This window comes from Pelecanus crispus, chromosome 5 (genome assembly GCF_030463565.1).
Source record: "Pelecanus crispus isolate bPelCri1 chromosome 5, bPelCri1.pri, whole genome shotgun sequence".
Lineage (NCBI taxonomy): Eukaryota > Metazoa > Chordata > Aves > Pelecaniformes > Pelecanidae > Pelecanus > Pelecanus crispus.
In genome coordinates, this window is record NC_134647.1 from 22,967,157 (window position 1) to 22,984,346 (window position 17,190).

At 36.4% G+C, this 17,190-nt stretch overlaps 1 protein-coding gene across 1 annotated transcript in view; it reads right to left on the reverse strand.

The window, feature by feature from the left end:
- LRP2 (LDL receptor related protein 2) overlaps positions 1-17,190 on the reverse strand; it is a 132,620-nt gene that overhangs the window by 65,603 nt on the left and 49,827 nt on the right. Inside the window, exons 17-31 of the mRNA XM_075710087.1 lie at positions 16,301-16,493; positions 14,992-15,117; positions 14,563-14,693; positions 13,671-13,808; positions 12,471-12,752; positions 11,034-11,273; positions 10,277-10,396; positions 9,778-9,894; positions 8,678-9,055; positions 7,530-7,778; positions 6,132-6,343; positions 5,463-5,647; positions 4,307-4,535; positions 3,200-3,377; positions 1,046-1,174 (exon numbers count right to left, since the gene is read on the reverse strand). Of these exons, the coding sequence (XP_075566202.1) occupies positions 1,046-1,174; positions 3,200-3,377; positions 4,307-4,535; positions 5,463-5,647; positions 6,132-6,343; positions 7,530-7,778; positions 8,678-9,055; positions 9,778-9,894; positions 10,277-10,396; positions 11,034-11,273; positions 12,471-12,752; positions 13,671-13,808; positions 14,563-14,693; positions 14,992-15,117; positions 16,301-16,493 (2,907 nt within the window). The remainder of the gene's footprint in view (positions 1-1,045; positions 1,175-3,199; positions 3,378-4,306; positions 4,536-5,462; positions 5,648-6,131; positions 6,344-7,529; positions 7,779-8,677; positions 9,056-9,777; positions 9,895-10,276; positions 10,397-11,033; positions 11,274-12,470; positions 12,753-13,670; positions 13,809-14,562; positions 14,694-14,991; positions 15,118-16,300; positions 16,494-17,190) is intronic.

Consider the following 17,190-nt stretch of genomic DNA (forward strand, 5'->3'; position numbering starts at 1 on the left):
TTCAGCAGTACTTTTTGATATGAAGTTTTGTTTGCAAAGGTTAGCTCTGTTACAGCTGCATCACCTGTTGCATGCATGATTTTAGGCTGTGTTTCTAGCTTCCTGCATTTGGCAGATTTTTTTTTTTTACACTGGGGAGGGAAAAAGCTCAAGCTGTGAAATTCTGATCTGAATTCCAAAATGCATTAGTTCAGACAGACTGAAGAGAGTGATGAGGAACAGGGAGGTCATCTCTCCTGATTAGAGGAAACCAAAAGATTGTGACTTACTTCTTGGCAAAATACAGGCTGAGAAAGAATGTGATAGTCACTTCAAATATATACAACAGGACATATACCAGGGATGCAGGAGAACTACTAATGCTATTTATCCTGAAGGACAAAAACGGCATAAGAAATGGGAATAAACTGGGGAAAGACTATATTTGAACAGAAAATCAGAAGGTTTCCAAATATCAAAATTGCGAGGTTCACTGAGTTTTAGGGGCAAGAAACCAAATTAATCTTGAACTGGAGCTTGACTGGTGAAAGGGGACAGATGATATGGTAGTCAAGGACAAGAAGGACACAGACTTGAGTGACCAAGAAAGTCCCTTCTAGTGCCTCCATCCTGACATTCTTACAATTGCAACTCTTAAAAACAGGTTTCCAGGCTGAATATTTGTAAAGAGAAGGACAACATTCTGCCACAGTATGTTTTCATTTTTAACTGATACTAAGCTCCTTCCAGATGTATTCCAACAGCAAAACATTCAACATGTTGAGAAATTTTAAAATGTGGCTTCTTTAAAGTGCTTGAAAGAAATTGAGTTCATCCATCTTCCCCAAATGAAGCATTTGAATCTCTGAGTTCTTTCCAGAACCTGGCTCCAAACCTTTGGCCAAGTGCATTCCATGCATCCTAAATGAAGTCTGCCTGGAATGGCCCCAAACTTCGATTTTATGAGCAGCAGTCCACAGGTCTGAAGTATGCTTTTCACTTGACAGAGGGATGGATTTGACAGTGACAGGTCTTTTTTTTTCATCGCTCATTATTAGTGCCCTACCTCTCATGCAGTTCCTGTTATCTGGAGAAAGCATCCACCCTGAAGGACAAGCACAGGAAAAAAAAAGTGGTCCAGATGAAGAAAGCAAGCAGAGGTGGCTACAGGGGGATGATGCACAAGAATTGATACCTGAAAAGCAAAAAGAAAGTATTAGCAACTGTAACAACATGAGCGACTGGAAAGACTATTCAATCTCGTTGCTACTGACAATATCAACCCAGCACTAAATCAGTTTTGCTATTTCCTTAAAATTAAAAAATTTCCAAGAACCACAAGTAATACAATACACTCGTAACAGGATATAATTTTTCATGTAAAACCAGTACCATTATCACAGTGGTCTTTTCAATTTTTTTGCATCACAAAGTCTTTCAAACTCCTTTTCAAACTTTTCTTAACTGCTCCAGGAGGCAGGCCTGGGGCATTTTCAGTCTTTGATCATTACAACGCTTCTAGATGGGGGATTTAAATTATTTACTGAAGCTTCTTGGAGAAAACTAAAGAGATAAAATAGTTGCCTCTATCTCATTCAAAGGTAGTGGGAGTTCAAGGCGTAATTTCTTGGATCACTTTGAAACTGTCAGTCTAAGCTTGTAAAATGTAAAAAAGCCAGTGAAGGTCTTAACTTACTGCTATTATTACTATATACTAAAATTCAACTATTTGGATCACTTCCACAAACTTGCTGCTAAAAAGGATTTTTCAGGATAAGCCATCTTTGTAAGAAAATAAAAATCAGATTTTGAGTATATCCTTAGCAATTGCAGCAGGCCTTTTTCTAAGAAGCTTGAAAGTTCCAGGAAATGACACAGTTGTTCCTAATATAAAAACTGAAAAGAACTGATAATAAACTAACAAGATGACAATAAAACAATGGCATAAACTCAGAACTCAAACTAAGAAAATTATTCATCTCATCAGTGTAACAAATCTAAACTCTAGTTGGTGTAAGATCTAATGATTTACAAAAAAAAGAGAGTGGATGACAGTTTTAATACTGCACCTGGAATTTTAATCAGCAAATAGTTATTTCTTCATTTGTAAACATTAGCACGTTTTCCTATTATGCAAGTGCTTTATTCCCTTCTCTGTCTGGTCACATAAAGCACAACAGAACAATTCTAAATGAAAAATCATAAAATGTACTAATTTAATACAATGAAGAAAAAAAAATTTCTCCACCTGTGGTAGAAAGTTTTTAAAACCTTGGGTTGTAAAATAAAACCTCTTAAACCAGGACTACGCTGTATAAATTAATGGTACCCTCTGGTGACTGAACAATTTGCAGCAAGAGTGCTAAGCGGCTTTAGCTCTGAACATGATTGAGGAAGGTTTTGTTCCAAAACAAATATATCACTGAAATTACTAGCACCTTACTCAGATGCAAGTCTCCACCCTCCCCGGTATGACAGTTTTCAAGGGGCAGGGGGAAGAAGTCATCGTAATATTTATTAATCAGAAATACTCTGTACACAAGAAATATAGCAGAAAATGAAACACAATATTCATGTCAATATATTTCCCACTCTTCAAGTCATGCCATGAAATGACGAGAAATCTGATTTGGGAGATAACTCCACCTAACAGAAAGAAAAAAAAAATTTATTTTTTTTTTAACAGTCAGCTGCAGAAGATCACTGCATATGATCTCAGAGGGAATCTTGAATGCAATGAAGGGGTTTATTTATTATTATTTCATTAAGTAAAATAATGCAAAACTGCTTTCAGAGAAGGTTGACGACAGTAATCTTGTCTAAAAGAATGATATTATTAACATACAAGGAACGGAGTCTGATATGCCACAGAGACAAATTTTAAAAATTAAAATGCTTTCCAAAAATGCTCCAATTTTCTTATAAAAACATTCAGAACAGAAGCGTAAGAAAATGGCACATACTACTTCCCTATTATTCTTTTTGGCTAGTCATTATGCTTACATGCTGCCTAGGTTGCTCTCCCTAGCCACCAGGTTGGGCAGGCTGGTTCAGCAGTTGGACAGCCTGAAATGACCTTCAGTTGCAAGTCAATAGTATGAATTACTTGCTTGTTTTAACCCAGCCCATTTGCTGACAAGACTGATTCCAGGAGTGCCCATGCATGACATTACTACATGGCTTCTTCTTGTAATTACCTAAGTTGTTTTGCTGAACTTACTGTTAGGTTGCTTTACAGGATGGACTGCCACAAGCCCCAAAGGCTGGTGAATGTTATAAATCATAACTGTCTGGTTTCCTCCATGCCATTTATTGGCCCGAATTACTCGATTAGTATAGCGGTCACTCCAGTACACAAAATCTTCAAACACAGTTAGAGCGTGTGGATGCTGCAATATCTAGAAGGCAAGGACGTTTACCAGTTTAGTTCTGGAGATTTGTATAGGTGAAGCTTGCGATGAAGTAACAACAGAGCTGAGCATAATTTAAAGCAATAAAGAAAAAAAGCAGCTGTGTCTCAAAAGAATATGAAATATCATCTATTGCCTGAAACACAAGGCATTAATTACAGGGGAAATATACCTTTTTTTTTAAATGAAAATGCTAAATAGACCCTGTGAGATGTACAGCATGAGAAATTAACAAAGCAGTAACTGTAGGGCAGAACACAGGGAACCAACAGATAAAGACCCAATTGTAGATTTTCAAGGGCACAAGAGGAAGTGTTTAGTGAGAGTTATGGACCTTTCAAGACCTTGCATCTCTGATAAGCTTCCCTATAATTTACCAGAGGGTCAAAGAAGGTGGCTTATCTAAATTTCAGAAAACTAGGAGTGAGGCAAGAAAGATTGCACTGGCTCCTATTTCACAAGAATTGTCTCTCTAGCCAAAAATAAAAGCCCCAAGGTTCAATTCTTGAAAATATACATGTGGTTATTTATACCAGCTTATGTATACCAACTGAACATCTGAACTATTGTGGTGGTACAGGGACAGTGCTACAAGCTGCCAGCAGCACTTCATTGGGAGATAGCCTGTAAGAGCTGTAAAGCTGTCACCTTTAGACTTCATGCATGCAGACAGAACAAATGAGAATGATCTAAAGTCTACACTCATCTCCAGGTTCTGTTGAAGATCTCCTGAGAGACTGTGAATAGGATATGCAATTCTTCTTTTTCCAGCTGCAGAAAGCAGCTAAAATATTTCATATCTGCTTCACCCAAGTATTTTGAAGAAAAATACATCCAAGTCTATGACAGTGCAAATACTTTTTTAAGTACTATCAGCAAGGACATGGGAAAACAATGATTTCTTATTAATGTCTTACCAGATCACTTGCAACCACCTGTCGTCTGTTGTTTCCATTGTAATCACAAAAATCAATATAATCAAGATAAGCATCAGCAAAATAGAGAAGTTTATTTGGGTAATCAATGGAGAGTCCATTGGGCCAGTAGATTTTATTGTTAATAATCACTGTTCGCATTTTGCCATCCATGCTAGCTTTTTCAATTCGAGGGTTTTGGCCCCAGTCAGTCCAGAACATTACATGAGCACTGAAAAAAGTAACTTGTGGTTACCAATCTGAAAAAAAACTAGCTGCCTACTGAGAAACATTACACAAAGAGTCATTAGCCAAAAAATAGAAACAACCTTTTTAAGAAAAGTCCTACACAACGATACTGAAATTTCAGAATATTCATTTCAGCAATATGCTCAAGAATTACCATAATTTCTGTTGTAAAAATTCTTTTAATACATCTACTGCTGCTTTCATTTGTCGATAATAGCAGCATATAGAAGCTACTGTTATCGCTGTTTTTCAACGTTGATTATTATCCGATTCTCCAGTTGCTAAATATTAATTTGTTACGGGTTTGTACTTTTCCAGGCATGCATTGATAATATTAACAATCCTGTAACTGAAGAGCCCCACGTGGCTGGCAGTAAACAGAGTTCAAGGCATTGAAGAGCTCAAAAAACAGTACAAGTTTGTACATGAACAGTTCAAATCATAACATTCCATTTATTCTATGTCACTTGCTGTCTGAAATGGGAAGGTGCTTTTGTGATAACATTAATAAGGTACAGATAATTATTTTAGACTTGGGGCTACGAAGGAACCTGTTCCTTGCCAGGTAGGCACACCACATTATATTACATGTAAGTTTGTGGTATACCACCAACTGATAAAGATATATCTGAATTTTTAATTAATAGTTCTTACTAGGAAGCAAATGTAGGAAAATCTGTTTTACAGGAAAAAAACACATCTTGTTACAGTGCAACAGAGCAACAGACTACAAATGATTACCATATGACTTTAAATATTAAATCAACTCTGCAAACACACTATTAAAAAATTGTCTTTTCTCTTCTGCTTGTCATTTACAATACAATTTGAGCATATTTCAAATTTGAATATAGTTACATCATAAAATATGCATCTTTTAAAAACAAATCATAAAAAAAAAAAATCTTACTCAATTCTGGGATCTAACACTAGTCCCCTTGGGTTTGTTACATTTTCACTAATCAGCACAGTCCTGTGGCTCCCATCCATTTTAGAGACTTCAATTGTTTCCAGAACAAAGTCTGTCCAGTAAAGATTGCGTCCTACCCAATCTACCGCTATACTTTCAGTCACGGTGACACCACTGTCAAACACCTGTTTAATAACAAAAATTTAAAGAAAAAAAAAAAAGGGGGAGAGAGAGAGAGAGAGAACAAACTAGTTAATATTAAATTTTTACCCTTTCCATTTCTATAGATATGGAAAATGGGGAACCAAATCTCCAACATTTTCTAGGTCTCTTATGCAGAATGACTCACAACGTACATATTCAAAGCACTGACCACATACCCAAACACTCCTAGTAACTTCAGTGGGTCTACTGAAGAAGTTAGCATCTACTAATAAGAAAATCAACTTATAGCCTCATGTTAAAAAAGGGCTTCTTGAAAGCATTCAGTTTTCTTTTTCAAAAAGCTGTATGAAATGTTGGCTTAGTATCTACAAAGCTGTTTCACTTTGTCTATGTTATCTCTCTTCTTACTATGCTGGGATTTCCCTCTTCCCCTTTGTTAACTGGAGATAGTGTCTTCATTTTCTCTCTGCAACAAAGAGACAAGAATAACTCAGCAAAACTTACTATTTTTCGGTCGGTCCCATTTTGATAAGCACTCCAAATTTTATCCTGTGTTGTATCAGACCAAAAGATACGATCTGTGATTGAATCAAAATCAATAGCCACAATATTCCTCCCATCCCGAACCAGAGAATAAATACTGTGTGACTGAGAGGTGATGTTGTCCACAACGATTTGGTTACGACTTGCCACCAGCAAAAGAAGATTCCCAGACTCTGTCAAAGGAAAATAAATTTTAATAAACCAATAAGCTATTCAACAGTAATTCTGTAAGAAAAAGAAACACAGAGTAATTTGACATGGCTTTATAGCATCAAAGCTATTGTATCCAGATATACATATTGAAAGCACAAATTCAAATCAATTCTCAGGCCAAGATATTTTATCATATCCAGTGTGTCCATCCTGACTTTTGGATCTACCTTGGCTTTTCTCCACCCTTTCTCTATAATTTACTCTTTTTACTAGACTCCCCTTCAGTCTCATACCTGGACCTCGGGTCCTCTTCCCCACCGTCCAACCAGTTTGCTGCTGACATCCAACCCTCATTCCTCTATAAGCCACTCTCAGCTCCCAGTACTGATTCAAACCCCAAAGTTCTTTGCACCACCAGCTAGCTACTCTACTCAGCCTGGCTCTTCCTCCTGTTTAGCAGCCTGCTCTTTTTTCCCCCATTGAGACTGCATGGGGACCAGGGAGGAGAATAAACAGATACAGGAAAGCCACAGGCTGCTGTAGTTAAATTGCTGTGCAGCAGCTTACACTGATAAGCTGCTGAAAAACAACTGAAGAGTAGCAACCATAAAGAGAGCAAACTATGAGAAATTTCCATTAGTAAGGGCCAAACTTATTTGCAGGTAAATTGCAAGAGTCTTCCACAACCTGAGTATATCCCTATACCAGGAAACCTGTGGTGACAAATTCCATTAGGTATATGGCTCCTCCATACTGTCAGTATACTATGTAAGAGATACAGAACAATGGACAGCTAGGCTGTGTCAGTATTATTGACTCTTTAGAAATGAGCAAAGTACAGCATAGGCACTGGATAAGTCTTGTGAAAGCTGCGATTTAAACGCTCTGTGAGCATTGAACTTTAATAAAGAGCAAATTTTAACCTATGGCTTACAGGTGCCTGGCATTCCTTTTCTCCAGAATATTATTTTTGACCATTCCAGGGTTAAAAATTACAATGTTCATTTAAATATATTATTTCAAGGGAATAATAGTTTCCAATTAACCCCTCAGCTGACAGTTTTAATACTCAAGGCCGTCTGCCATGAACAACTTCAAGCGGCTGTTTACATCAGCTCTTTTAAAGAAGAGCAATATGAAAATGGTAAAGCTGGACATTTTCCAGACACTGTTGTCATTCTTTAGATTGACATCAGTGTTCCTCACCTGCTGCTTTACAAGTCTTCCCATTGGTTTCTAGAATGTATCCTTCATCACAGTAACATCTAAAAGACCCTCTCTCATTGTAACAATGCTGACTACAAAAGCCTGGAGGGTCACATTCATTAATATCTTCACAGGTCTTGGAGTCATTTGCAAGCTGGTATCCAATAGGACAGGTACACTGAGCTCCAAAAGGTCCTTGAATACATTCATGAGTGCAGCCAGCATTATTGTCAGAGCAGCTCTCCTGATCTGAAATGGAGTTGGGGAAAGAAATAAGCAAGTAGTTAACAAAAGCTTCTTATACTAAATTTAACACTTTGCAATGGCATTACTAGCCTAAGACTGCTGCTAAAACATGACTGCACTATCATCAGTTATGCAATGTAAGACTGAACTGAGGCCCTTATGCAAAATATAACACACACAATGCTCATAAAGGCAGTTAACAACATAGTATGTACTACTGAATCCCAGTAAATGAATGCTAAGCAGAAGGCTGTCTAAGCATTTATAAAAATTTTTCTAAACTAGCTGGAAATATACAAAAATTTACTGTACCACTCCAAACCTAAAATTGTAGTAATAAACAATAATTTAAAATCATTTATAATCATACCTGGCTGGGGTTCATCTGAGAATGAGCATTGATTAAAGAGAAGGAGGAAAGAAGGAAAGAAAGAAAAAGGTTATGCTTAAATCAATTCATAATCAATATAAATACAAATTCTGACTACATGTGAGCTTTTAGATTTTTTTCATGATTTTTGAAGTTAGAAATTTAAAAGAAAATATTAAGGACTGAATCACATTTCATCTGAACTTAAAGGCATACCATGTTTTAGTGAAACATGTTCAGGAACACAAAACTCATTCCCATATTGCTATATAAACACCTATACTGAAGTCAGTGGAAGCCACATTTGAATTCAGAGCACAAGATTGGACATAGCTAATGAATTCATCAGTCATCATCGTAGTCTCCTTTCACTGCAAGCAAGTTCCACTTAGTAATCTGAGCTCTAATTTCAGCATGCTTACAATTTTTTCTAGAAATGTTGCTGCATTAAATACAGCATGCTGAATATTCCATTTCTTTCTGAAGCCATAGCACATAGTAGGCTGTAGTAGATGCTTGAACAGTAACTTACTGCACAGTGGGGATTCATCAGCTCCATTAGGACAATCGGCATAATTATCACATACTTTGCTCAGATTCACACAGATACTGTGACCTGGACATTGCCACTGCCAGCTGGGGCACCGGAAGGGTTGAGTAGGACAATCTCTCTCATCACTCATATCCCTGCAGTCATTATCACCATCACAGATCCATGCTCGATAGACACAGTTGCCATTATCACAGTGGAAAAGAGATGGAGGACAGGTCCTAGCAGGACATCTATGATGTTCATCTGAGCCATCTGCACAGTCAAGATGACCATCACATTCCCAGTTAGCAGGAACACAATTGCCATCTGATTGACATTGGAATTCATTCTGGTGGCACATCCCTGGTGGTCTTGTAGCTAAAACAGTAACATTCAATAGTTCAGAAGTTGTTTCAATTTTAGACAGAGAAGCAAAATCACTATGTTCAGTTCATCTTTGGCATAAGTAGATACAATACTATTAAGGACTGTGTTGCTTTTAGATCAGGCCATGGAATCACAGTCAGTCAATCTACATGACATTTCAGAATCTGACCAATTTAATTTCTACTTTATATTATGGTGAACAAGGCAATCCAACTATTGCTAGATTTTGAGCAAGCACATACTGATATCTGTGTATATTGATATCTATGTACCTGCCCAAAGCAATATGAAATTACTTGCTGAAACTAGTTTTCACCACCCTGCATTGCAACTTTTTAACCAACTTAAATGTAAAAAATTACTCCAGCAAAAGTTTCAGTCTAACTCTCATGGATACAAGGTTTTCAGTTTTCTAGATGAATAGATTTCTTAATTTTACTTTTAAACCCTGAGACTGAGGTGCCAAGTAAAACAAAACGTTAGAGCCAAAAGGAATGAAAACTGTACTCTTTGCCAGAAAAATCTACTCTTGAGCTGGAACCTACTGTGTTTGAAATTTCTGCTCAGAGAAACGACTTATAGACAAGTTTCCCTAAAAAGAATTTTGAGTTTTTGAGGACAGTAGTGTCAATTATTTGATATAGCAGATAAAGGAAATTTTCAGAAGCATCACCTAATAACTGGAGCCTTTCTTTCAGCATCAATATACTTACGGCAATCAGTCTCATCTGAGTGATCATTACAGTCAAAAACACCATCACACTGGTAGTAAGTGCTGATACACTGGTCCCCACTTAGACATTTAAACTCTGTGGCACTGCAGTTATATACTACAAAATAAAAAAATATTGATGTTATTTATTTGTTTTACAGAGCTAGACAGTACCCAATTTTTCTACAGGTGCCCAAGTCAGATACGATATCAGGAGTCCAAGTTCCGCTGAAGACCATGATTTCCCTGGGACACAGAAAATGCAGTGACCTTGGAATCTACAGAAAACAGAGGAAACATATTTCAGCCCTCTGCAACCAGCCTAGCAATCAAAGGGCTTACTAAAATGCTAAAACAAGCGTCACAAACAGGTAACTATGGATAGGTTTATTACGCGTTCTGCTATCTTGGAGCTGGTAATATGAAGTCACCAAAGACCCCTCAGGGGGCAAGAGTGAGGAAACAATAAAGAGGCATTCAACAAACGAGGTTACACTTACTGCAGTCACGCTCATCAGCACCATCTATACAGTCTTTGTCTCCATCGCAGACATAAAATGGGTCAATGCAGCGATGGTCTGGACACTGAAATTGCCTGGGTTCACAAGTACCTGTGAAAGCTATTAAGAATGACAATAAACACAGATGTGTTTCTTTTCTCTCTTCTGAAATAAACATAATACTGAGACAGTAGAAAGACACTATCACTAACTTGCAGCATGTAACGCAGCAACTAGTAATCACACAAATTACAAGCACTAATACATTAGTATCAGGTAACTGTTTATTCATATGTAGGCTTGGACTCATACAAAACAAAAAGAAGATTCCACTCAGTGGTAAATAACACTAAAGAAAGTGTACAGAAAAACTACGGTCTTACTTCTGGTAAAAAGTTCCAGACTAGATTAGCTGACTACATCATTAGTCATTACTGAGATCACTCATGAAATAAGTGCTTAGAACATCTGAGCTTTAGCTATTTTTTTGCCCTAAATTGCAGTGGATGACATTGTGCAGCACCATGATTATAACTATTACATTTGCCCCTTTTTTATTATTATTCAATTATTTTTCTGCATTTTATTTGGCTCTGGTAGTTCAAATTAGATGAGTTTTCCACATCTTATGGACTGCAAAATATTAGTCTAACTTAGATATGAGTTCTTTCTTCCTAATTTCATTTATCATCCTTACACCAACAGACAGTAGACATACACAGTTGTTTAAAAAACAACAGGCAGTTGTGATACTCACTGCAGTTTTTCTCATCTGACCCATCACCACAGTCATTATCAGTATCACATAGCCAGATCCTAGGAATACATCTTCTATTATCACAGGTGAACAGGGTTACAGGGCATGAAGTGGGTCCTTGTGTAGGACAATGCCATTCATCACTGCCATCAAAACAGTCGTTATGTTTATCACAACGCCATCGACCTGGAATACACTGTCCACTGGCACAGGTAAAAGCTGATGAAGCACAAGTATTATCTAAATAAAAAACAAAACAGGAGGACTCTTTTATACAGATCTCCAAAACTTGCCTTCCCTGCCAGAGTATTCAGTACATTTAATATACTTACAGAGTGTCTAAAATATGCATCAAATTCTAAAACGCACATTGCTTAAAATGAAAATGTCTGTCATGCCAACATGCTGCAGAACTGAACAGAATGCTTACAAGCTTTTTTAAACTGCAAGAATCAATAAAAAACTAAATTGTTAAGCACTTCAAAACAGTCTAAAGAACAAGAAAAATAACTTCTTCAAGTAGGCATTTGCTTTATACTTTCCTTTTCCCCAAAAGACATTCTAGTTATTCTAAAATAGCCCACTAATAAGAAATAGAGTTTACACCTTAGTCATACTTGTTACTCCTACGCATTAAGGAGCATATTTTATTAACATGTCCTATTTTCTTGTTTGTGATTTAAAAGAAAGAACTGACTCTAAAGAAAGAAGCACCAAATATGTCATAAAAACCTCTCTTCAATATCTTATCAACTATAATTACACCACTGTTCTCTCAATTTACTTGATCAACAAAATATTTTGTGTGAGACACTATACGGTAAAACCGGGAAATGAAACAATGTGTTTTTAATCCACTTCACTGTAAAAAACCAGATGTAACAAAGAGTTCAAAGTGCCCAAATATAATGAAACCCACAAAATCTTTATTCAGATGTTAAACAAAATAAAAGGTGCTGCTCTAATCTTAGAGGAAGGTTGGACAATGCATATGGTTTTGTTATTTTTCTTATGGCGCTGTTTTTTAAATGTCTGAATCTTTATTAAGATGGTTTGTCCCTCCCCATGTGTCAAAATAAGACAAGCAAGCGATACTCCAATATCTTTCAAAATTTACAAAAAACTAAGAATAAAGACAACTTTTTTTTCAGAAGATAAATTTTTGTTACTCTGTAAATTGAATTTTGAGAACTAGTGAGATACGAATATTTTCGTGCATTCTTTAGATGGCCAGTGTTGAATCCCGTATTCCTATGACTTATCTGAGACTTATCTGAATAATTTCCAAAGTAACTAATCTCCCAGGTAGATTTCAGGATTTATCCACAGATGCAACCCTAAAAAATTGGGGTTTATTCCAACGGAATCAGACTGACCCATTGAACTTTCTGAACCGCAAACAACAAATACTAACTGTAAGTTACAGGGATTACTTACTTAAAGAACCACAGTTTTGTTCATCACTGTTATCATGGCAATCATCAACACCATCACACTGATAGTATCGAGGCACACATCTTCCATTACCACAGGAAAATGAGTAGGAGCCACACTGCAAAGTGGGTGGCTCATTGGATGGATCTTCAACACATGTCAGTTGATTTGAAGCCAGCTTCATGCCATAAGGACAACCACAAACTCTCTGAAAATTTGGTACTGGGAAGCAGAAATGGCTGCAGTCTCCATTGGGATTTGTTCCTCTATTACAGTAGTTAGAGCCTTAAAAAGTGATAGAGAAGATCAACGTATACACTACTGATAACAGCTTGGGAACTATTAAAAGTGCATGGTATCTGTAAAAGAATGTTTTACAAAAAAAGATGCTGTAGCAAACCCTGGTTTTGCATACACTGCAAAACAGTCTCAAGTTCACTGACAGTAATAGTGGTAGCAAGTCATAATAATAAATCCCACATTCCATATACTCTTCATTGACACAAATGTTTATGGAAGCTAAGAATGTACTATTAAATTTCATCCACTTTTCTGCCAATTTTCACCAACTGCCTGGAAACAAGTATACTACCCCAAATGAGGACCTTTGTCTGAGCAAGGCTGGGAGACCTGATCCAATCTTTGGACATCAAATAGGTGGTGAGCCTTAGCACACTGTTTGATCATATGTTTGGTAAGTGCTTGGGTGTTTTACTAAATTAACTACAATACCAAATCCTTGTTTCAGATCATAGACTTACCTATGACTTTAGATCATAGAATTCAGCAGTGAAAAGAAGAAAAAATTGGAGACTTATGCACTGTGATTACTTTAAGAATAGTAGTTTGATTAAGAAACGTTTATCCCATTCCTCCAAATAAATAGTTCAGTTTAACTTTTTCTACCGGACAAAGAGAAATACAAGGTTGCAATTGGAGATACAATTACACAAAATATAATGGAATCATAATTTCATTTTACATGGTCATTAAAGTAACAGAAGTGGTGGAAGAAAAATACATACAGTCACAAAACAGTGAAATATATAACATGTGATTGCAAGTGCCTGTGCTGCCTCCCCAGCATGTCAGTTACGATTCAGTAAAGCCATTTCTAAAACTGAGAGTGGAAACCTGCTATCCTGATATTTTGTCTCTTATTCCCTATTTCATGTCTTTCATCTGTACAACAAAAGAGCTCACCTATTTGGGAATGAGCATCGTATGCCTTAACATGCATAATGTTACTAATGCCCCTCCTAATAATAGTCATTTCTCCTCCATCAGACTTCCTCACCCGAACTATTCCACCAAGTCTCCAATCAGTGAAATAGGCATAACCTGTTTTGAAAGACATTTAACATATAACAATTACAGAGCAATATGACATAAAAGAACAAGCATCATGAGAAAAAAACCTGCAAGGCTTTTCATGTAAGTTTAATAATTTTTCATAACTGTTTCATGAAAAAGACAAAAGGACTTCTATCACTAATGCAGTCAAAGTACATCCTTCAGTCACAGGCAGACATAACTTAGAAAAACAAGCCCTCTCAGATTTCACATAAATTGAGATACAACAGACTCAACTGACATTTCAAATTCCAAGGCAATTTTAAAAGTCATTCATTAAGACAATTTTCCAGAAAATTTTAGAATATTAAAAATATTTTTTCCACAAAATCAAAAGGGGTCAGATGCTGACATCTTTCTTCACACACAACATAAATCCAGTGATAAACCCTACATACAATTAATAAAATCCTGAAATTGCTGATCATCTCTAGGGAGGTGACTTACATTGTCTGTCCAGCCTGAGTAGCCTACCTTGGAAGCTATAATTAGTACAGCATATCTGCCTCATTGCACTAAAAGAGTTACCTGATCTGCCTCAAATTATTTAAACACAAATATACATAAAAACAGTCCTAAAAGCGAGTGCTAAATACATAGAACAGAAACTTTCAACAGGGCTTTTTATAGGAAAAGCAGTATTATGAAGGCCATGATATTTTATCTCACATACTCCCAGATCATCATATGAAAAAAACCATCTGTGGTAATAATAGATAATGTTTTTCAATGCCAGACTTACCTCCAAAAATAGTAAGGCCAAAAGGGTGAGTCATCTGAGTAACACGTTCAAGAGTCCGTCTGTCCAGCCCATCAAAGGTGCTGTGCTCAATTTTATCAAAAAAGGCATCCACCCAGTACAGCCTTAGAGAACTAGAAATAATGAAAATGTTGTATCTATCTCTTCAAATGACATTATGTCCATTAGGAAGCATTAACATTTTCTCAAATAATAATCTTAAACCTGACAAGAGGCTATTGGGGTGTGTGGGGAGGGATTCTGAGAAAATCTTACACTTTACAGGCTTTTTAACAAATTGAAAAATAAGGTCTTCAATATGAAAGTGCCAGTGCATGCAATCTGACACAATTCCTTTATTTTTAATCCCTAACAGTTTAAAGGAAGAAACATATTTGCTCAAAAAATTTCTGTCTTCTATGTTGTCCTCACCTCCAGTCAATGGCTAGGCCATTAGGCCAGCCTAGCGTTGTATTCACAATTGGCAAGGCATGGGATCCATCACTCCAGGCCCTCATGATTTTCGCAGGACGGAACCAATCTGTCCAGAATATATACCTGAAAGGACACATGTCAGAAGACACATAAACCCAATGATATAGCATAATTAAACAGAGCAAATGTTTGAACAGCATTAACATTCTTCTTTGTACCACAACTTCACGTAGCTTAAAAAAAATACAATTTTATGTTGACCCTCTCCTCAACTGGTAGTGGTACCAACAATTAATATTTATCCTGTGTACAACAACTTCCAAAAATCTTCTGAAGTGGTTTATCCCTTTAGACATAAAATATCCGTAACTTTATTAAAATTGTTAAGGATTTCATTTAAGTACTGACAAGGAGGAAGAATCAAGCAAAACCGCATCTTCAGGTAATGCTTACAAGTAAGCATAAACATTACAAAGAATTTTCTCCTGATCCTTTTGACTTATGCCTACAGTCAAAGAGTTGAAGCTAGCTAACGTTAAAAAGCAGAGAACAAAAAAGGTTGGGATACCCAAGGATCCAAGTTTAACACTATTCTTATGAGATTACCTCCAAAATAGTATATTTGATTACTAAACATGAAACTTCAATATCCAGGAATTAAGAAATTTGGTAGTATGGCAGTAGGAAGCTGGACTATGCTGTGAAAGAAATGCTGTTTTGGCATGACCAAATAACACAGAGTATTGAATTTGAAGTTAAGCATTTCCATCAAAGAAAAGCAGGGCTTCATTTTACGTACACAGAATCACATATTGTAAGGTCTATATCAAATACAGCCAGTAGTATCTAATATGTTTCAAATAAAGAAATTCAGATAGAAAAAATAAAGGAACCAAGGTTAGCATTCTGGGAACTGAAAGTATATTAAAAATAATTTAGAAAACTTTATCTTTCAACTGAGAAATAGCTTTCTAATCTGAGTGATACAAAGAAACAAAGGTTTTTTGCCTGTTTATCAACCCACAGGAGTAAAAGAAAAAAAAATGGTGCTTTTAAAGAGAATTTTTTAGACTGCTGCTGTCATGTGGAATGTCTATCACCTTGCCCTTTCCTCTGGGTGCTGAATCCTAGGCCAGAATAAAACAAACAAAATAAAGACAAGAGAACTGAAAAGAGATGGTATTTTGGAAAAGAACACAAATAAAACCCAGAAATCCAGAATGAGGTGTAAATCTAACCTCACCAATTCTGCTTAAACCATAAATTTGTTCGTATAGTTTCAAGTAAGAATCAAAGTTAAACTTACCCAATAACAGGATGAACCACTATTGATCGAGGATTATTTAAGTTCTGAACAATAGCTCTCCTAGATTTATCTGCCAGCTTCATCACAGTAATGCTCCTGTATCGAGGGTCTGTCCAGTATAGATTCTTTGAGATCCAGTCAAAGGCCAAATCTTCAACACTTTCCACTCTATTAGCCGTCAGGATTTCTCTTCCTAGAATTTATGATACACATAATGATTGTAAATGTTTAGGAACAGGGGAAATAACATGGATGTAATATTCTGTTCACAAAACTAGTGGTTTCCCTTGGTAAAAATGCTGCCTCTGTGCTACTTTATATAAAGACCAATAACAAAGGGGAGGGGGCATGCCCTTTTCTTCAGGCAAAGGAGGTATATGTTCAGGAGCACAAACCCAAAAGAGGAGAAGTAAAGACTAGCCAAAGATGAAAGAAAGAATCTCTCACTAAGTTTACACTGAGATAATTTTTATGAATGAAGGTCAATAAGGTCAGTGCAGTAAGGACATCTTGCTCAACAGCCAGACCTTAGCTACTCTTTGCATAGTAATGATAGTAAAGGTCAGCTGCAGTCTACCATTACTCTGACCTAAGGCAGCAAGCAAGCTCAGAAGACTATATGCTGCCTTAATATATATTTGATCATTGTTATAAATTGGAAACATTCTTCACACTACCACAAATAGGACTTCCAAAAATCTCACAACCATAATGTTCTTTTTTTGTATTACAGTATCATAACAAGCATCCTGTTCTTCAGATAGGGAAATTAAAAAGAGAAACTCAGTTTCATACAACTGAAAGGCATACTAGTCTGCAGAAACAGACTGGTGACGACAAATACCACTTGTGAGAAGTGTTACAAATAGTTCATTCCCAAATACATTTAG